This window comes from Anolis sagrei, chromosome 1, assembly GCF_037176765.1.
Source record: "Anolis sagrei isolate rAnoSag1 chromosome 1, rAnoSag1.mat, whole genome shotgun sequence".
Taxonomy (NCBI): domain Eukaryota; kingdom Metazoa; phylum Chordata; class Lepidosauria; order Squamata; family Dactyloidae; genus Anolis; species Anolis sagrei.
The window spans coordinates 233,215,622-233,237,785 of NC_090021.1; the positions used below are offsets into that span (position 1 = coordinate 233,215,622).

At 40.8% G+C, this 22,164-nt stretch overlaps 1 protein-coding gene across 2 annotated transcripts in view; it reads right to left on the reverse strand.

Moving 5' to 3' along the window:
• The window catches only part of KDM2A (lysine demethylase 2A), a 53,781-nt gene extending 33,408 nt beyond the window's left edge, over window positions 1–20,373 (reverse strand). Inside the window, exons 1-8 of one of the 2 annotated variants that reach the window (XM_060772131.2) lie at window positions 20,159–20,373; window positions 19,714–19,951; window positions 15,800–15,904; window positions 6,318–6,456; window positions 4,340–4,418; window positions 3,056–3,102; window positions 2,237–2,415; window positions 242–348 (exon numbers count right to left, since the gene is read on the reverse strand). In XM_060772131.2, the coding sequence (XP_060628114.2) occupies window positions 242–348; window positions 2,237–2,415; window positions 3,056–3,102; window positions 4,340–4,418; window positions 6,318–6,456; window positions 15,800–15,841 (593 nt within the window). In that variant the 5' untranslated portion in view covers window positions 15,842–15,904; window positions 19,714–19,951; window positions 20,159–20,373. Of the gene's footprint in view, window positions 1–241; window positions 349–2,236; window positions 2,416–3,055; window positions 3,103–4,339; window positions 4,419–6,317; window positions 6,457–15,799; window positions 15,905–19,713; window positions 19,956–20,158 lie in introns of both variants that reach the window. The other variant, XM_067461438.1, reaches the window with a different exon arrangement.
• Between the last annotated feature and the right edge of the window lie 1,791 nt (window positions 20,374–22,164).

Here is a 22,164-nt window from a genome sequence, read left to right on the forward strand (position 1 = left end):
ATAGGAAGCATAGACACTATTGTGTCAGAACAGTGGATAAGGGGAAGCACTGCAAGTGCACTATTGTAATTCCTATTAATGTAATATCTATATCTATCCTGGCTTTCTATAATATAATCTGCTACTGCCATTGCTTGGGACAAGATTTGAGAGTGACTTTAAGACTCCTCTGTTAAGTATTGAAAGCAAAATTTTAACAATATTCAGATGTTCTCAAATTAAAAATCTCAAAACGACTTACTTTTGCACCTTGGGATACTGCATATCTAGAATAGCATTCGTTGATTCTGTCTGGCTTTCCTTCAGATGTCTTGGCCACATGTTATCAACCCAATCAATCAAGTCCACCTGAAATCATACAGATATTAGGCCAAAAATTGGTATTTTAAACATAGGCAGCTTAGTTACTGGGCAGTCTAACCGCAATAGAATACAATTATAAGTTACTAGCTGTACCCGCCACGCGTTGCTGTGGCCAACCTTCCCCCTATCTCCCCTTCTTTCCCTCCTTCCTTCACTCCCTGTTTCCTTCCTTCCTTCCTGTCTTTCCTTCTCTCCTTCCTTCCTTCTCTATCGCTTTCCTTCCTTCCCCCTTTTTCTTTCTCTTCTGCTGTCTCTCTTTTCTTCCTTCTCTCTTTCCTCCTTTCTTTCCCTCCCTCTTTCTCTACATTTTATCCCCTTCCTTCGCTCCCTCTTTCCTTCCTTCTTCCTTTTTCTCTTCTGCAGTCTCTCTTTTCTTCCTTCTCTCTTTCCATCTTTCCTTCCCTCCCTCTTTCTCTACATCTTCCCCCTTCCTTCGCTCCTTCTTTCCTTCCTTCTTTACCTTTTTTCTTTCCTTCTCTCCTTCCTTCTTTCTCTAACTTTCCTTCCTCCCCCTTTTTCTTTCCCTCCCTCTTTCTCTCCTTTCTTCCTTTTCTACCTCATTCCTTCCTTTCTTTCCCTCCCTCTTTCTCTCCTTTCTTCCTTTTCTACCTCATTCCTTCCTTCCTTCTTTCTTTCCCTCCCTCTTTCTCTCCTGTCAGGGGTGATTTGAAGGCAATATTCCTGCTTCTTGGCAGAATGGGGTTGGACTGGATGGCCCATGAGGTCTCTTCCAACTCTTTGATTCTATGATTCTTCCTTGACAGATTAGAAGGGGGCGTGGCTTGGAGGTAACGTGAGGAGGGAGGGGTTTAGAAGGGGGCGTGGCTTGGAGGTAACGTGAGGAGGGGGGAGGGGAGGGGGGATGGGTTTAGAAGGGGGCGTGACTTGGAGGTAACGTGAGGAGGGTAAGAAGGAGGAGGGGAGGGGGGTTGGGGGCGCGCGCAGCGCGCGTGTGTGCCGCGCGGGGGGGGAGAGGGGGCGCACATGTGCGTGTGTGTGCCGTGCCGGAGGGGGAAGAGGGGGCGCGCGCGTGTGCCGCGCCGGGGGGTGTGAGGGGGCACACGCGCGCGCGTGTGTGCGTGTGCCGCGCCGGAGGAGAGAGAGGGGGCGCATGCGCGCGCGTGTGTGTGTGCCGTGCCGGGGGGGGGGGGGGTGAGGGGGCACGTGCGCGCGCGTGTGTGTGTGCCGCGCCGGAGGGGGGAGAGGGGGCGCGTGCGCGTGTGTGTGCGCCGCGCCGGGGGGGTTGGGGGCGCGCGCGCGTGTGTGTGCCGCGCCGGGGGGGGGGGAGAGCGGGCACGCGAGTGTGTGTGTGTGCCGCGCCGGGGGGTGAGGGGCCGTGCGCACGCGCGCGCGTGTGTGTGCCGCGCCGGGGGGGAGGGTGAGGGGCCGTGTGTGCGCGCGCCAGGGAGTTTGCGGCAGTGCGCATGCTCAGTTGTTTTGCCGTTTTTTGTGGTTGTTGTTGTGTGGTTTTGATTTCTGAGTGGATTAATTTGTACCTAGTGGGTTGTCCTTGGGGCATGGCAATTTTGGTAGAGTTGTGTGGAGGGGTTTTAGAGTTTTGTTTCCTTGTTGGACGCCAGTAGGAAATTTATATATATAGATAAAAGTAGTTTAGTAAAATAAACATCAAGACTACATGTTGAGATCATTAAATGTCTGAGAACAAATCGTAATTTTTGACAAGGCCTTATACCTCACAAAGTTTAACTTTAAACACATTGATATAAAGGCAGTTGTATAAAAATGTCTGATTCAAAAGAAGGTGTGGATTAACACACATCCTTGTGGATTACTTCTCTGCACCATCAGAGAATTATCCTCCATCACCATTCATGAATGAAGTCCCCAAGGGAAAAAAGTGCACCCTACTAACCGTATTTGGTCTTTGCACCAGGTTCTCAAGCCTCGTATGACTGAATTCCAGGCTGATGACATTATAAAGCTTTTCTCGCTCCTCCTCTGGAGTTTCGTAATAGCGTGCCCACTGTGCCATAGTCATCTCAATGTCTCTTTGCGTGTTAACATCCATGACATCCACCATCCTGCGACTCCCTGTTTGGACACAGAGTCTTTGAATTGCAGCAGGAAAGATAAGAAGGGAAGCAAGGGGGATAGGAACCAAATGGAGGCAAATGATGGGGAGCACACATTTTTTAGCTAAGACCATCTGACTTAGGGGCCTTGGCCTTTAAACAAAAAATATTTTACTGTTTCTCTACAAGGGCAGAGTTTTGCAGTTTAACTTAAAAGTTTAGTCAAAAGGAAATTCTTTGCAAAATGTAAATGTGTGTGTGGGTTGCTGTGAGTTTTCCAGGCTGTATGACCATGTTTCAGAAGCATTGTCTCCTGACTTTTCACCCATATCTGTGACAGGCCTCCTCAGAGGTTGACGGGTCGGTTGGAAACTAAGCAAGTGAGGTTTGTATATCTGTGGAATAGAGTCCTGGGTGGGAGAAAGAACTCCTGTCTGCTTGAGGCAAGTGTGAATGTTACAACTGACCACCTTGATTAGCATTTAATGGCCTTGTAACTTCAAAGCCTGGTTGCTTCCTGCCTGGGAGAATCCTTTGTTAGGTGTTAGCTGGCCCTGATTATTTCCTGTTAGGTTTTTGAGTGTTCCTCTTTATTTACTGTGTGTGTGTTTATTAGACAGATGATCACTGATTTGCTCAGAACAGGAGAATATAATTACCTACGTAGAGCCGCACATCGTTCACACTGAAATCCGGATCTGGCATACTGCAACAGAAAAATAACCAAATATTTTATTCCCACTTTCAGCAGTTTTATGCCGGGCACCTCAAACAGACCATAATGTCAGAATGCACTGGCCTTGTAAGGAGCTAATGAGGAGATGGGACACTCTGGATTATTAGCTTTTCTGTTAGGTAAGTGTCAGTGGAAGACATGCTATTTTTCCAATGTTTTAATTTGAGAGGCTTAGAATAATTTTTTAAATTGTTTTGCTAACCTTTTATTTGTATAAGTTTTTAAATTTTCATTATTTTTATAGTTATCTTCCCTGAGGATATTTTATACTGAAGTGTTAAATACCATCCCCTTAAATAATATTGAGAGAGCCAATGTGTTATAAATGGTTTGAGCTCTGAGACCAGGGTTCGAATCCCCACTCAGGCTTGGAAAGTCACTGGGAAACTCTGGGCAAATCACAGTCTCTCAGCCTCAGAAGAAGGCTTAAAATACTTAAGGTCATCCAGTACAACTCTCTTCACCAGGGCAAGAAAACGTAATCAAAGCCGTCCTGACAAAGAGCCATCCAGTCATAGAGATAGATAGATATGATTCACACACAGAGATATAGATTTGAAAGGGACCCCTAAAGAAGGACAATTATATGTTGCATGTTCTAGAGTAGGCAAACCAGACAATCTCCACATCAACACTGACAAAGAAACAGCAAGAAATACTGTTTACCCACAAGCATAAAGAAATTACATATATTAGAAACCAACACTTTCTCATTACTTTATTTTCCAGATCACCAGACTGGGCCACAGCAACGCGTGGCAGGGGACGGCTAGTGTATGTGTGTATATAAAATATTCTTTCCAAGCAGAGTTGTACTCTGTCTTGTGATCAAACTGCAGACAAAGAGCAGACAAACAATATAAGCCTAATCCTTAAGTTTCTATGAAAGGAGGGTGATATTCCTTTTGCAACCTTACCAGATATCACCTTATTGTAATCTGACTGCCTTGTCCCTTTGGGTAATTAAGGGAGAATTGCCACTATAAGAATTCAGAAGTGATCAGGAAACCTGAACAACATGAAAACACCAGCAGATAGAGGCATATATAATGCAATTAATTTCGAAGGTCCAAAATGCCATCAACCAGCTGGGAAATGAGTCTGACACACTTTGAAAATTCGGGCACACATTCTGAAATATCTGGTACTCATTTAGGTTGATTCACTATTCTATGTGACATCAAACTCTCATTACATCACTACTCACTTTATTCCAAGTCCATCACAATTCTTGAATATTAGTGGATCTCTTAAACCACCCCGCTGAATGTATTCCACAGTGAAATCTGTCAGGAAAGAAAGGGATAAAACACATTAGGGAGACTAGCAGCTGACAAAAGTTGACCAGGAAAGGAAGAGCTTGTGAAAAGGCTGGAGTGCAGTGACACTAAATCTAAAGCAGTAAATCTGCCATTTGAAGAAACAAGATTCCTAATTTTATAGCCTCTCGTTCTACTTGGGCAAAGCTTCAAGCAAAGATAAGAAGGAAGTTGCATGCCTTTATTATTTGTATAATTCAATGTCACAAATTAGGATGTGTGCCTGCTTTGACTTCTTCCAAAGTTCTGGTGTTCCAGAGAGTCGAACTGTCACTACTTCCCTGTTGTGTAGCTGTTAGTTATGGCAGGCATGGGGTAACTGTAGGCTGGGAAAAGACCCTGAATTTCAATTTTGTACCCCTCAATAATAATAATAATAATAATAATAATAATAATAATAATAATTTAATTCTGCCATTTTGTCAATAAGTCAATTGAATGGCTTATTGGCCTATGCATTTTGACTAACCCTGTAGTATAAGGTTTGTGTTTATAGGAGGTGGGGTATAATTACTACCCCTCCTCCATAGTCTGTGGAAAGGTTGGGGCAGGGTCACACAGTATGTATTCCAGAACTCTGGAAAATCCTGCAAATCTCTTGGAAAGACAAGTGGACAAATGTCAGCGTGCTGGAAGAAGCAAAGACCACTAGCATTGAAGCAATGGTCCTCCGCCATCAACTCCGCTGGACTGGCCACGTTGTCCGGATGCCTGACCACCATCTCCCAAAGCAGTTGCTCTACTCCAAACTCAAGAACGGAAAACGGAATGTTGGTGGACAGGAAAAGAGATTTAAAGATGGGCTTAAAGCCAACCTTAAAAACTCTGGCATAGACACTGAAAACTGGAAAGTCCTGGCCCTTGAATGCTCCAGCTGGATGTCAGCTGTGACTAGCAGTGCTGTACAATTTGAAGAGGCACGAATGGAGGGTGAAAGAGAGAAACATGCCAAGAGGAAGGCGCGTCAAGCCAACCCCAACCGGAACCACCTTCCACCTGGAAACCAACACCCTCACTGCAGGAGAAAATGCAGATCAAGAATAGGGATCCACAGCCACCTACAGATCCACCACACACTGCACACTGCCTCTGGAGGACTATCCTACTTGCACAACAAGGGATTGCCTAACTAACTAACTAATTCCAGAACTATAATACTCTTGCTAAGATACAATAAGCTGGTAAAAGTCTGATCAGGAGAATTTTCTCTTTTCTTTCCCTGCTTTCCCCTCCCATCTCCAAGCGCTCCATGTCTGCTGATACCATTCCTGTCAGCTGGGTAAGTCTCCTTAGTCCTGCATACCAAACAAATTCAGAGACTAAATTGGCAAACCTTCCCATCGTCTCAGTGGAGTGCTTATTTCACTTCCTAGCAAACAATCCTTGGAACTGGGGTTGAATTGAATGAGGGTCATGTAACATGACAGGGATCCTTAACATATAAACAAAAATGGTGTGGGAAAAAGAATTCCCCATTTTAAAATGCCCCAATAAAAGCCCAGAGGTAAATAAACTCTATCAAAATGCTGTGGCAAGTATGCTGTTTTCAGAAAAGTGAAAGAAACCACTTCCTTTCTGTTTAGTCACCCAATAGCAGGCTGAAGTGATCCCAAGTTCAATGGTACTCACGATAACCCACATGCTTACAAATGCTACTTTAGCTTTTTACTTTATAAGAAAAACAGTGGATATGTTCTTCCCAATTCTCTTTACTAATACAACAAAACTATATACCCACCATAATCCAGTCAAGAAAGCATTTTGTTTTAAAGCTATTTAGTTTTCTGGCCACAATTGGGGGGGGGGGGGGGGGGTAATTACAATGAAGAGTATTTTAGCAGATGTTATGCCAGAGGAGGCACTCACCTTTGCCTTCCATGAACACTACAAAATTGGCATTAAATTTGTTGTTGGAAAGTTTATCTTCAAGGTCGAATGTTCGTTTACCCTCAATTTCATCATCCGAAATGCCATCATCCTCATAGCGTCGTCTCATAGCGCCACGCTGTGGAAAGAAGAAGAAAAGGTAGAGTAGCTGTTAAAAACTCCAGTGGCAATAAGGAAACACAACTCCCTGTGCAGTGCATGTGTACACAATTTGCTTTGATTGCTCAAAACAATTATTTGTAAGAAATGAAAGAGGGGTTCACTCATAACTGCAGTATTTATATTATAAATGGTTGTAGAATGAACCCAGTTTAACATAGATATGTTACTTTTATCCTGATATTATATCCTACTGCCTTCATGTTGCAACAGTGGCAGCACAGCATAATAAAATCAATGCCCCACTTTAGTTGAAATCTAACGTAAGGCAGTAATTTGAATGGTTCAAAGAAGAACATCCTCTGAAGATGCCACAAATGCAGGTGAAAGGTTAGGAGAAAATGCTGCTAGAACACGGCCATACAGCCCAGAAACCACACAACACACCAGAAGAGCATATTCTCAAGGACAGCACCCTACTGTACGGGAAGAGTGTTATTCTAATGAAAACAAATTTCTCTTTTACCTTAACAGCAGAGCATTATTTTTAAAAGGAACATCAACAAAACTGTGCCTACTAGTAGGGGTGTGCGCAATGCCCAAAAACCGTACCAGTGCGTGCACTACCATCTTTAGATCCTCCAAATCTAGGAAGAGGTGCAGCTGGCATTTTAGCCAAGTAAGCACTCCTGACCGTTGCATCAACTTGGGCTGATGTTTGGAGAGATGGATCCAGGAGCAATTCTGAGCTGCGAACACAGTCTTTCGGGGGAGTGTAAATCCATCCAGAACTGGTTGACACGCTGACACACTTCTATCTCTAGGTTAGGACCAAAATGTCAAGCACCTCTGTTTTGTCTGGATTCCATTTCTATTTGTTTTTCCTCATTCAGCCCATTACCTTCTTCAGGCATTTATTCAAAGGAGACATACTATCTTTAGCTAGAGCTATTTTGGAAGACATTCCATTTGTCTTTTCTGTTTGATCCTTTGTACATGCAATAATTCAATTTTCTACTTAAAATTACAGCTGCAATAGGTAAATATTTAGGTTCTTACAAAACTCTTTCTTCTCAGCATGAAAACTTTGAAATTACGTGTTGAGCATTTGTCAACACTACTGTTTCCACCCTTGTGACTTTCTACTTTATACCTGTTGTTGCCAGGGCAGGTATGGGACAAACAATAACAAAGCTGAAAATTCCTCAGAATGATGTACACTACTCACAACACTGCTTTCCCCCCAAAAAGGTTCAGCCTTTATTTTCTAAGTGTATGCAGCAGGCAAAAGTGTTACCATATGAACAGTTTTAGCAACAAGACCACATCCTATTGCACAGAGCTTTCAACCGCAATTTTCTCACATCCTTTGTCAACATATTAATGCATGCTCCTGCCACTAGCAAAATGAATTTTACAATCTATTTTGTCCACCTGGCTACAGAATTAGTCACAGAGTCTAAAGCACACAGCCAGTTATTTATCCATATGATTGAATGAATAAATTTATTACGGTCTCAGACCAGAAGTTTAAAATGTTAAATCATTAAAAGCAGAAAGTCCACAATATACAACCAACGTAATCGACTTCTTATTTAAAACATATCCACAAGTCTAAAACATGGCATATAGAATTGTGGAGTCTGGAGCATTACAAATGACACTTGATAAAAATCTGTGAAAGTAGAGATTAAAATGTGTAGATTAGAACATTATTTACTAAAGTGATTTACAATTGGATACCGTAATTTTATAGCTGCAGCATGAAACTTTGCCACTATTTTAATTTCTATATCCACTAATTGGAAGTATGGGAAGAGAGGGTGCACATCCTCCAAATTGTGCAAATATGCCACTCCCAGATCTTTTATATGTTGATGGTGCAGTTCTACTGTCTCTTTCTTGTGTGGGATCAAGAATCTTGGAATCATATTGTAAAACTGAACAACTGACAATTAATTATTCCAAATCTAAAGTTATGGTGTTTACTAGAAAAAAAGTGAGGCATAAATGGCGGATTAGTAATCAGATTATTAAACAAGTAATGTTTTTCAAATGTTAGGGCATTTTCAGGCAAGAGGCACACGGGACAGATGCTCACATTAAAAACACCACAGTAAATGTCTAGAGGAATATTAAAGCAATCATTAGGTTTTTTATGGTAAAGGAGGACTATTCATTCCTGCAGCTACCCAGGTATTTGAAGCAAGAGTTGGTCCTCAGCTTCTATATGAGGCACACATATGCACTTATTAAAATGTTAACCCTTTTGAAACCCTTCAAACTAAAGTTCTGCACACACCATTGGGGGTCCCTGTTTATGTTTCAAATGCTACAGTCCAACTGGAGTTGGGTCAAATTTTGATTGAGGTCTGGGTATAGATTCTTAAGATCCACTATTGGTCGAAATTGATTTGTTCTCCAGTGAGCCTGGCCCCACACACTTTAATAGACTAATTCTGGACAAAGGGGAATCTATGCTGCAGAAGAAGTTTGAGGTTTTCACCTCAGGCTTTAATAACCTTTGGTTAAGACAAAGGCAAATCCACCATTAGGTAACGTATCTGGGATGTGGAGCTGAAAGGGCATCTGGGAGAAATGGGCAGATACCAAGAAATTAAGTTATCTATAGCCATTTGCTTTTGTCACACTGGTCGCATCTGGGTGGCATCGGAGTTCTGACTCACTATTTACAAGGAAGCACGATGGTTCCAGATTTCCAGCTGATCATATTTGCTGGAATTGTGAATGGGTTGGGCAGCTAATTATTTTATTCAAATACACATTTTCTCATTGGTATGTTGAGGCGTTGACATTTTTTGTTCTCTTCTAGCAACCATAAATTGTCATATCTCATTGGTGGAAGTATCAAATGCTACATTCTATTCCTTAAATGCAAGATGCATGGCTGCCACTGAAAATGGAATGAGGTTTAGCCGAATTGCATACTCCTAGTATATACCTTCCCCTAAACAATTTAAATTATACTGTGAACTATTTTTTTACTTGTCAGTGCAACACAAGAATATAATTCATGTCTTTATTATGTGAATTATTCTGGAAATGTTTGGGAATGGACTATGGCTCTAAAGACCCTTCCTTTTTCATTATTGTCACTGTAACTTTGGGAATGTGGTGCATTTCCAAAATATTTTGTCATCAAAGTAGTGGCCGCAGCTAGGCAATTTGCTGTTTCGGTGGTACTTGGGAAATGTAAATTATCTTAGTGCCTCTAAGTATAGTTGCTGTAGTGGTACCTTGTGTTATTTGTGCTTGAGCATTCTCACATTGTACAAAAAGTGTTTCAAAGCACATTTGCCCCTCCTTATTCAAATCCATCCTCAGATCATTTGGCCTTAATTTTCTTTCTCATCCCCAACAGCAGACCAACATAGCCATTCATTAGGAAAATTATGGGATGCACCTACACTGTAGAATGTAACTTGACATCACTTTTGACTACCATGGCTCAATGCTATTGAATCCTTGGACCTGTGGATTCTGTCAAGGAGTGCCAGGTCTTCATCAAACTCCAGATCTTGAGATTCCATAGTATTGAGCCATGTCAGTTGAAATGGTGTCAAACTGCATAAATTATACAATGAAAAGCCAGCTCCAGTTGATGTTTTTTTATGCTGTTATCCCTGTGTTTCGATTTTCTCTTGCCTGTTCTTAACTCTTTCCCTCACTGCTGATTAAGATAGTAATGTTTTGTGATTGATACCTTTCCTTTTGATCATTGTTGTGCAAAGGCTTAAATCTGAAGCAGAGCTTTACCTTCCAGTAGAAAAATAGCCCTACACATGCAGAAAAGGTGACATTGGAATAATTTATAAAGGGGAACCTGAATGTCTTAGAATTATCCAGTCAAAGAACAAACCATATGCCAATTCAGAATCTGTGGCAAGACCCAAAATTGCCTTTTTCCTGTGGTTCTTATCCAACCTGACAAGAGTTGGAATGGTTTTTCTAAGATGCACAAAACTGATAAAAGACTAATTTAAGTAGATCTGTAGTTCTAATTATTGTCAAGGCTGACTCCTCAAGTATTAACTGAGAAGGATGTGAATACTTATGTAACAATTGCTAATTTTTTTTGTTTAGTACCTATGTAAAATTATTTTATACCTTCATAATGTTGAACACCTTGTGTATATGTCCCTGTGACATTGGCCAGAAAAATTTCCATAATGGAACATTTCCCATTTCTAGAAATGCAGAACTTTATAAAATCAATTAATGCATATTGTTGCTTTCAAACTGGGCAGGTTCTAAGTCAACTTTTGTTTGCATTTGCTCTAAGATATAGTGCTTTTATAATGACCAACTAAGCAAGGTATTATCTAATCTAAAGAAAGACACATACATTTATATTACAGTTCAATAAAAACTTTTAAAGGCAAGGTATTCATATAGGGGGATAGTGGAAGGAAAGTAACATACAGAGTTGTTAGAAGTGAAGGGCTTCCCAGAAAACCAGAAGAGTTTACAAATATTTTTGTTGTAGCAGCAGCCTAGTAATTCTCCACTGCCCCACTCCATGCCTCACTTCCAAACAATATCTCCAGAAAAATGCAATATTCAGTGAGGCATTGTGAAGAGAACAGTCACTGGGCTTGCTTAAAAAACAATACTGCCCACACTCTGCAAATACACATATTCACAGCACATAATCATTCTCCAGAAATGAAGTGGTTCCACTGCCATACCTTTAGCTTCTCTCTTTCCTCACCCTTGCTGAAAACAATTTCCATTCCAGCAGGTTCCACTGTACCACAACTATGATGGGGCAGACTCCCCACTACCTGAAAAGCCATCCTGCTCCATTACAAAAGTGCTCTGAAAGAGAGCTGGTAAGTTACAGGAAGGCAAAGTTATCAACATTGAGCCTGCCAAATGGGTGATGCATGTTACTTTTCACCCAGCTTGAATGGCTTTGTAGACTTTGATGAGGTAGACTTTTTGACTAGAGCCATTAGTGAGGAGGAAGAAGACAAAGATGAGGTGTAAAAATGAGATTTTAGAGACTGTTGATAAAGAAACAAGAAGGAAAAGGAGCTGAGCAAAAGGAGTCTGACTTGGACTAATGAAGATAAAGGAACTTTGACAAGAATTAAAAGGGTTACAACTTAAAAGACAAGCTTTAGATTACATAACCTTTGTATGGTTTGGGCAGCACTGGGAGTTAACCTATGTCTCTTTGGCTCCTTCCTTGTAGACCAAGAAAGGCAAACATATCATTAATGTTTCAAGACAAGTTCATAAAATATGCCATGGCTAATGTGTATCACAGGAAGCCTCTATAGATCACTTGCAGTTATGCCTAGAAATGTGAGCATATATAACCATAACATTTATCCTCATTGTTTCTTCAAAAAGCATGTTAACAACTAATGGAATTGCCCATTCCCTACAGGCTGTCACTGCTTTTTGTGGAAGAAGATGCTGAAGCTATCCAAAGGGCTAGTTCTTGACAGGTTAAGAGTGTCTACATTTGGCACTTCATGGCCATGGGTTCTGAATCCAAAGATTCAACCAACAACAACTTGAAAATATTTGGGGTTTTTTTTTGGGGGGGGGGGGCGGTGTCTAAAAACTATCATTCATTCATTAAATATGCTAGACCAACGGTCCTCAAACTAAGGCCCGGGGGCCAGATATGGCCCTTCAAGGTCATTTACCCGGCCCTCGCTCAGGGTCAACCTAAGTCTGAAACGACTTGAAAGCACACAACAACAACAATCCTATCTCATCAGACAAAAGCAGGCCCACGCTTCCCATTGAAATACTAATAAGTTTATATTTGTTAAAATTGTTCTTCATTTTAATGATTGTATTGTTCTTAAGTGTTTTGGGTTTTTTTGCACTATAAATAAGATATATTTGGTGTGCATGGGAATTCATTCATGTTTCTTTCACATTATAATCCAGCCCTCCAACAGTTTGAGGGACTGTGACCTGGCCCTCTATTTAAAAAGTTTGAGGACTCCTGTGCTAGACTGAGTAAATTGAATGCATCTATACATTGTTACACCATAACAATATTTAATAACCTTGAATCCCACAATCCTCATCACTGATAACCATGATGAGTAAAGAAGATAGGGGCCTAGAGTTCATTATCATCTGGGCGTCCTGAGTTTTGGAAATGCTACATTAATATGCCACATAGCGAATGCCATGCCCATTCATCACAAAATTTAACCAACCATTCCTATTCTGAAGGGTACCAGTAACTGCTCATTTTCTCAATACGCACCATATTTTCATGGAATTGCTCTAGTTTTATACTATTTGAAATGTTTCCTACAAAAAAAAAAGCCTGCAGGACTGGAGTCTAGATTTGTGGAATGGACAAAATGACAACAGCAGAATTGAGACAGAACAACCTGAATTACTTTAGAAAAACCTATAGAATGCAGTAAAGTCATTTCAGGACCCTTTATATAGCCTACATATAAATAATATTTTTGGATGCTGTTTAGGTTTGTAAGGTTTTCCTGCTGTATGCTTGACTTATGGAAATTCTATCATGGTTTTTTTTTTTTTTTTTGTGGGAACAGAGACTGTAACTTCTCCAAGTTCACCCAGTGAGTTTCCATGGCAGAGCTGGAAATCAAACTCTGCTCTCCACAGTTGTGGCCCAACACTCAAGCCATTAAACTACACATGGTCTACCATCACCAGTAGCCTAGCTTACAAAACCCACTGCTTTCTTATTTTGTTTATACAATGCTAAAGCTAGCCATTTTGGTTTACCAAGATTATTTATTTCCAAGATATTTCTCTGCTTGAGAACCAGTTAAAATATTATCAAAAATGTTGATTGATTTTTTTTCTTTACCAAATATCTGTAAATGGGTAATCATTGCAAAACAAAACCCCGATTCTCCAGAGACACAAGGCATCTCAAATGAACTTGAAACTGCAAGCCAGCTAGAGTTAAGACTATAAATAAAGCCTCAACTTTGCAATCGGATTACCCAGCTATGCCCATCACAGCAATTTAACTCTGCTTTAAGCAGGAAAGAGTGCTTGGTTTCGTACCTGTAGAATACAACCTTTTAATTTTAACAGAACTGAATAGTGAGCCAAGTCCTTCCTCATAATTCTCAGACAATGCCATCAACAACTGCCACCAAACCATGAGCATTCTTTCTACAGATGCTTATATTGATTTCTGTCACAATAAATTGAACTTTTTGTCAGACTGGGAAAATGCATCTGAACCGCATGTGTTCCAGGCTAGCATGAAGGCTTGAGTGCATTTAAGATTGGTACCTTACGGCCTCTTGACCCGTTTCCTATTTAAATCAATTATATTCATTTAACCTACTTTCACATGACTCATATTTCCTACTCATTTTAACTTCTTTCTTCTCCAAATGTCACAAGATCAGATGATCTTAAACCCAAATGAGACACAAATACCCTTTCTCCCACAGGATACTGTGTCCCACCTATGGGGTCTGAACTGTAGTACGAGATGCCTCTAAATATGCTGTATTTGTGAAAAGATAAAAAATCCTATTAGTGGAGGCTGAGAGATCTGATGATGTAGGTACTGTCTTAACCAAGGCTTGCTGTAGTTCTACTGACTTACAGCAACCTTAAGATGATACCAGCATGGGAGTTTCTTGACAAGATTTGTTCAGAGGACTTGCCTCTGTATCCATCTGAAGTGTGACTTCCCAAAGGCAACCCAGTGGGTTTCTGTGGCTGAGTGAGATTTTGAATTCTAGTCTCCAGAGTTGTAATCCAACATCAAGTTGATACACCATACTTGCTGAAAAGAGATACATGTATCTAGTTCTATGGTTGTCAGAAATATTATACCTATTGTACTGGTTTCTTCTGAACAAATCTTGTCAAGAAACCCCCATAGTTAAGATAGTACCTACAAAATCAGATCTCTCAGCCCCCACTAATAGAATTTCTCACCTTTTCAAAAATATAGCATGTGTCCTCCCCAAACACCATACTGCTCATCACCCAAGGAATGCTTTCATTTCGCCCACAACCGTAAGCCTTTATTAAAATAAAAATGATATTTTCAAATAACCTGGGCACCGCTGGGTGTCCAAGCTAGGTATTAATAATTCACAGTATCCTAGCTATTTAACCCGCATATTACACATAGAAGACTGTCATATTCTACAGTTTGCCAAACCTCTTATTCCTCTTTCAATTTAACTTTAAGCACTTCAAAAACAACTCCAAATAATATCTCTGAAAGCTAAAGTTAAACACATAAACTGAAATATGAGTTCTAGCACTGCCATTATATGTTTAGTATTGCAAATTCCTATGTAATAATGCATGCTAGTGACTAATTTGAAACTAAAAATCACCACACTGTTTAGGTTCTTCCTTCATGAGAAATACAACCATGACTACACTGGCAAATAGATCTGGTTTTACACTATCGTCTAAGTAATGGACACTGATCTAACCACTGATCTAACTACAGTAGTCAAATCTAGTATTGGTTGTTTCTGTGAACTATTACTACTTCTTCAAATAATTCTATAGATGTTACTTTATCAAACTGCAAAATGACAAAGCTGGTCTTTATACAAATTGATTATTAATTATTTCCAACTGAAAATCTCAGTGTGAACATGTAAACCCCTTTTAATTAAAATATCTGTTCGAATAGAATTTAACTCCCTCCTTTTTAACTCTAGATAAAATAATGGCTTTTAGCACTTAAAAAAGAAGTAGTAGTTCTGGACATGGGCTGTTGAATTTCCAGGAAAAGGATAAGCCTTGGGGCACCTCCTAACTTGTCTTAGTTCAACTTACAATGGTGTAGCCAAGAATGATTTTCTGATAAGATTTAAGAAAACTATGGGATGTAGTGAAAATGCACAAAATGTATAGAATTTCAAGATAAGCTGCATAATAGTAATCTAGCTCCAAGATCACAGAATCACTAGATAGAACCAACGAGACAGTAATAAATCCAAAATTGCAAATCTAGAAGCTCAGAGAAGACAATCCATTTTTCTTCTACCTTCCACAGCCCACCACAGCCAACTACCACAATCTCAATCTCCTCTCTGTATCTGACTTTGGACGTCTGTATTCATTTCCAAACTCTGATAAGCACTGTGACAATTGTGTTTAACTAGAGGTGGTAAGTTTTGGCCTTTTATGTGTCATCAAACTGAAACTTCCATAAGTTAGCTAGCAAAGCATGGGGGAAAAGATTATGGAAACTATCGTCCAACAATGTCTGGAGTCACAAGTTGCTCAGCCTACATTAAAGCTGACTAGTCTCCACAGCATTTTTTAAAAACAAAAACTTTGGTTGGCTTGAAAGTCTCCAAATGTATGAACAGAAGAGTATGTATACTAACCAATCTTTCACTATAGCGAATTCGTTCTTCTTCAGGCTCCATCTCAGACTCTTCTGATGAGAGTGAGAAGGAGATGTCGGAACTAGTGTCTTCCTCGTCTTCCTCCTTAATATACAAAAACAAGATTATAATTGCTCCTTCTATGAAAGGCACAAAACATTGAAAGTTCACAGAAACTATGAATTAATAATGATATATTTTAAATGACTCTGATAAAGTCACTGGTTTGAAGTTAAAACAGAGTTTACTAGCCCAGCAGCAGTTTGATCATTTTATAGTGGAAGCACATTTGAAAGACAAGCAGTTTGTCTAGTATCCATTGAGACTGTGATATAGGACGCTCTATGTAGTGTATGTTTTTAATTGAGTCAAAAGGTTACTTATGTTCGATTTCATCAGCAGAAACCTGTAGGAATTTTCCTGGCAATCGTAAATAAGCATGATCAATCATGTCAATTGAACAGAATGCATTACATACATTTTAAGTTTAACATACCAGTGCCATATAACAAGGTACATCAGCAAATGTTTTCAACTTTAACCTGGCTTCAAGTGGACAAATCAAACTGTGCAATTTATTATCTTTTTGTATACTTTGGGGAACATTCTATGAAAAACCTGTTAAAGAACTTGGAAAAATACATTTATTAGATTCACTGAGAGTGAACATAGAGTGAAAAAACCCCTAACTACAGCAGAACTTTAGCACCTCAACATCATTATAATTTTAACAGGCCAGATTAGGCACCCTATGGGATTGAAACTATTATGTCTAATGTTTTATATGTCTTATTTCATCCATACCTCTACTCTGCGATACAAGAGCAAAGTGTACAGGACAGAATACAGTGAATAATATTTCAACCGCTTGCCACTATAAATTTACATATAAATGCCTAGATAGAGATAACAGTAAAATAGCAAAAAGAGAACCTGAGGTGGTTCTAACACAGCATAAGTCATTATGGTAACAATCCGTATTCCTCGGGAGGTGGCAAGGATGTGAAAGCTGAATTACCAGATAACATATATTACATAGTACTGCTGAAAAGATACATCACTAGTTGCAAATAGCACAAATGCTGTAAAAACTGGCCACACACCATTCCTTGAGACGTTATTTCTTTATAATTCAGTTTGCACTGGACTATGTAATTTGTTACAAAGCCTAGTTTTCAAAGCAATACAAAATGGCCTGACAGCTGTTTTCCCTCATACTTTTAAACACAAAACAGCAAGAGGGTGGGGGGGGGGGGGTCTACTTGCCACCTCTCCATTCAGAATACCCCAAACCAGTGGTATTCAACTTGTGGGTCCCCAGGTGTTTTGGTCTACAACTCACAGAAATCCCAGACAGTTTACCAGCTGCTAGGATTTCTGGGAGTAGAAGGCCAAAACATCTGGGGACCAACAGGTTGAGAACCACTGTCCCAAGCCATTCAAACAAAGGGTCTCAGCATAGTAAGGGCAGCCCAATTCCACCCATTTAAATTAAGATACAACCCAGATGGTATAAAAACGTTCTCTACATTTAAAAGCCTAGAACAACAGTTTCCAATCTTTGGTCCTCCTAGTGTTTTGGACCTAAGCTCCCAGAATTTCTGACAGTTTGTTAAGATGGCTGAGGCTTCTGGGAGTTGAAGTCTCAAACACCTTGGAATGGAGAGCAGGATATAAATGAATAAATAACTAACATCATCACATCAATATCTGGAGAACCAAAGACTACTGCCCTGAAAAAATTCACACATATAGTTAAAAGGAATTCAAATATTTCAATGAAGGGGGAAAAAGAATGAGATGTGATTCGCAAAACCGGCTGTTAGGAATTGTGGGAGTTGAAGTCCAAAACACCTGGAGGGCCAAAGTTTGCCAATGGCTGTTTAACGGCTATGGCTCAATGCTATGGAATCCTGGGTATTGTAACTTGGTTATGTACCAGAACTCTGTGGTAGAGATGGCTGAAGGCCTTTTTAAACTACAACTCCAGGATTCCCACAGCATTGAGTCATGGCAGTTACAGTGAAGTCATTTCTATAGTGTACATGAACTACAATATGGAATATGAAAAACTGGAAAAATTCCCTGTCAAAACCAGGATAGACTCTTTTTCTCTGGCATATTGGATAGTATAAATGCACTCAGGCCTTGTAAGATCACATTATCCCGTTTAACACCTTAGGCCATACAATCTATGCATACATCTGTGAATCTTTGTGTTGTTTTGTTATATTAATTTGTTTGTTTGATTTTTAAGTTCTATGTTAGTAATACTTTTGAATTGTTTATGCTTTATTTCAATTATAGTTGTTATGTTTAAGTTGCTCTTTATGCGGGGTTATCTTGAGCTTTTTATTTGCATTTCCTGTTACTGAGGCATTGAATGTTTGCTTTTTTGTTTGTTGGAATCCGCCCTGATTTCCCCAGGGGTGACAGGATAGAAGATAAATAAGGTATTATTATTATTATTATTTTACTAGCTGTACCTGCCATGCGTTGCTGTGGCCAACTATCCCTCCCTCTTTCTCTCCTTTCCCTCCTTCCTTCGTTCCCTCTTTCCTTCCTTTCCTTCTCTACCTTTCTTTCCTTCCCTCTTTTTCTTTTCCTTCCTTCTCTACTTCTTTCCTTCCTTCCTTCACTCTTTCCCCCTTTCTTTCTTTCTTTCTTTCTTTCTTCCCTTCCTTCCCATTTTTTTCTTTATCGTAATTTAGCTTTTCGGGGTCTTTAAGTCCTTTCCGCTACTTTTTTTGGGGGGGGGGGGGGGTTATGAGTGATGGTCACTCGTTGGTCTGTTATGGGTATAGTGTCCAAATTTCATGTCAATTCATCCAGTGGTTTTTGAGTTATGTTAATCCCACAAAGAAACATTACATTTTTAAATAGAGAGATTTGAAACACAACAAGATCAGTACACATTGGATCACAGGTCAGATACTTCCCAAGTGTCTAGGACTGTGTGATGTATTGGTGAATAATGTGTGCAGATCCGAGTAGAGTGGCCTTTTGCAGATAATGAATGGTAATGTTTATTTATATATTTATTTAATAAATTATTATTACTACTATTATATTATAGTTTCCTCACCATGCAAATGAATAGATTGTCGAAGGCTTTCGTGGCTGGAATCACTGGGTTGTTGTAGGTTTTTTCGGGCTATATGGCTCTAGGCAATGTCAAAAGTTTGTTGTAGGCCAGGGGTCCTCAAACTAAGGCCTGGGGGCTGGATGTGGCCCTCCAAGGTCATTTACCCGGCCCTCACTCAGGGTCAACCTAAGTCTGAAATGACTTGAAAGCACACAACAACAGTTTTATCTCATCAGCCAAAAGCAGGCCCACACTTCCCACTGAAATACGAATAAGTTTATATTTGTTAAAATTGTTCTTCATTTTAATTATTGTATTGTTTTTATGTGTTTTTTGCACTAAAAAAAGATATGTGCAGTGTGCATAAGAATTCATTAATTTTTTATTTTCAAATTATAATCCGGCCCTCTAACACTTTGACGGACTGTGACCTGCCCTGTGTTTAAAAGGTTTGAGGACCCCTGCTCTAGGCAATGTCAGGCTATTATGTGCTAATCAAGGTGGTCAGTTGAAACATTCACACCTAGCTCCAGCAAACAAGAGCCCTTTGTCTCACCCTGGTCATTCCACAGATATATAAACCCTTTTTCCTAGTCCCAACAGACCTCACGACCTCTGAGGACGCTTGCCATAGATGCAGGTGAAGCGTCAGGAGAGAAAGCCCCTAGACCATGGCCATATAGCCCGAAAAAACCTACAACAACCCAAATGAATAGAGTTTGCATGTACACCAGGCATGCCGGCTGTTAGAAATTGTGTGAGGTTAAGTCCAAAACACCAAGAGGGCCAAAGTTTGCCCATGCCTACTATAAACAAAGACGGCTCTTACCAGGTCTCTGGCTTCCGTCTGCCCCTTTACAGGGCAGCAAACAAGGGAGAAATAAATCAAGTAAACCCCGAACGGGTTTGTCTTCGGCCTCGAAGGCTGGAGGAGCGCAGACTCAAGGAAGGGCGCCGATCACCTCAGCAGCGACGGGAAGCCTCGATCTCGTCATGGGAGGGAAGAAAAGGGGTGTCGCCTGCGGGTCCCGGAGAGCCCGGAGTGGCCGAGTCCCCCTCCGCGCGGCCTGGCTGAGCAAGGGAGAGGAGCGGGGTCAGAGGGCGCCCTACCGACCCGACCGACCCCCCCCCCCCCTTCCCGAGCGCTGACAGGGCGAAGCAACCCCCTGCCCTTTCGGCCCGGCTCGGAGTAAACAGGCTCTTCCGCTCCGCCCCCTCCTGGCCCAGAAAACCAGCCAGCCAGCCGCCCGCCCCTCCCGGGCTCCGGATCCTACCCCGAATCAGGCCTCACAAAGCCCGCCTCTCCGTAACCGGTGGGAGCTGGGACCGCCGCGCAGTGTTCCGGCTCCGGCTCACCAACCACCCGAGGGAGAGGAGGACGGGAAGAAGGCGAGGAGGCCGCTCTTCCTCCGCTTCGGCAGGGCCCAGCACCGCGCTCGCAGACTAAACTTCTTCTCTCGCGATGGCTGCTGGCCTGCCATCGCGAGACTTGCGCGGTATTTTTTTCGGGGGGCCGCGAGACTTCAGGTGTCGCGGGAACAACGACAGACCGGCTCTCGCGAGAAGACGTCATCTCGCGTGATTTGGCGTGGCTTTATATACGCCACTGCACGTCTCGCGTCTGGCATTGCGCAAGAAGTTGGGGATTGAAAGGCAGCATGTTCTGAAAAAATAGGCGTTTTTGGTCGAGGGCATTTATCTTTAGGAAGGAAAGTGTGGAAAGCTGCATAAAGAGAGAGGGAAAAAGGAGAGAACCGTTTATTTAATAAGGGTGGGTTGTGCATTGCAACCGCCCAGTGTTATTTAATAGGTAGATAGATGTGTATAGAGAGAGGCAATAGGACAGATTTATAGGTTATCAGTGCAACTGAAGGTGAAGGTTCTTCATTAGATAAACTGAAGGTTTATATTACAATATTCGCAGTGGCAGATTGGGCTAAATGGTTGAGCTGCTGAACTTGCTGACCGAAAGATTGGTGGTTTGAATATGGGGAAGTGGGATGAGCTCCTGCTGTTAGCCCCAGCTTCTGCCAACCTAGCAGTTAGAAAACATGCAAGTGTGAATAGATTAATACTGCTTCTGTGGGAAAGTATGGCAGTCATGCTAGCCACATCACCTTGGAGGAGTCTACGGATAGCACTGGCTCTTTGGCTTAGAAATGAAGATGAGCGCCACCCCCCAGAGTTGGACACGACTAGATTTAATATCAGGGGAAACCATTACTTTTAGACAATTTTGTATGCAATAGTTAATAGTACAGATTTAAAGGTTATCAGAGTGTACCTTAAAATGAAGGTTCTTCATTCAGGCATAAGCTGAAGGTTTACATTATGATAAACATTTTTATGTATGACTGGATTATAAATACAGCCAAAGCTGACCAATTTTAATAGGCCAGTAGGCCTGCCCTTAGGTCCTTCCAAACTAGAAATGAGTTTAAATAATAATCTTTATTGATACCCTGCCTCCATCTCCCCGAGGGAGATTTGGGGCACCTAACATGAGACCAAGCCCAAAGATACAACACAGCAAAATAAAATACAATATGCAAACAGCAAAAATCACATCACAATAAAATACATAAAGAGAACAAAGGCAAACTCATGTAAGCATGCACACACACCTTAATTTTATTTTTTAAAAACTGCCTCAAATCAATTTTGCAAAGTAACATTTATGCAGATAAAATACAAAAGGGCAAATTGTGGGATCTATCTTAAAAGACTAACCAGTTTCATTATGCATAGTATTTTTAGACACAGCTGTGTCTTCTTAGAGGAAAGTCCATGATTGTAGCACAGATGATCATAATTATCCCCTAACACTGTATGTAGGTGCCTTTAAGTCACCTGTTGATTTGGGGCAACCCCACGAATTTCATGGGTTTTCTTGCTATTCAAAAGTTATTTTCTTCCTCTGAAATACAGACTATAGCAGGGTTTCTTAAACTTTTTAGCTTGTGTTCCTTTTTAGCCAATATTTTTTTACGTGACCCTAGGCATATAAAATAGGTTAAAAAACTCAAACATTTACTGATAAATCGGCATTTGCAGGACTTGCTAAACAGGCTGATTTCCCTTTTAATGAAGAACAGCTGAAGCATCTTCTACAGGTTCCACTCTAAATACTGCAAAACAGATTCATCTAAATGTCTAAAACTGCTGTTGGGTACACTTTTACTATCTATTGCCAGATTTTTGTGACTTCACAATTGAGCTAAGGTGCTTCCATGTGAGGTCAAGAGCCACAGTTTAAGAAACAATGACCTATAGCATGAAG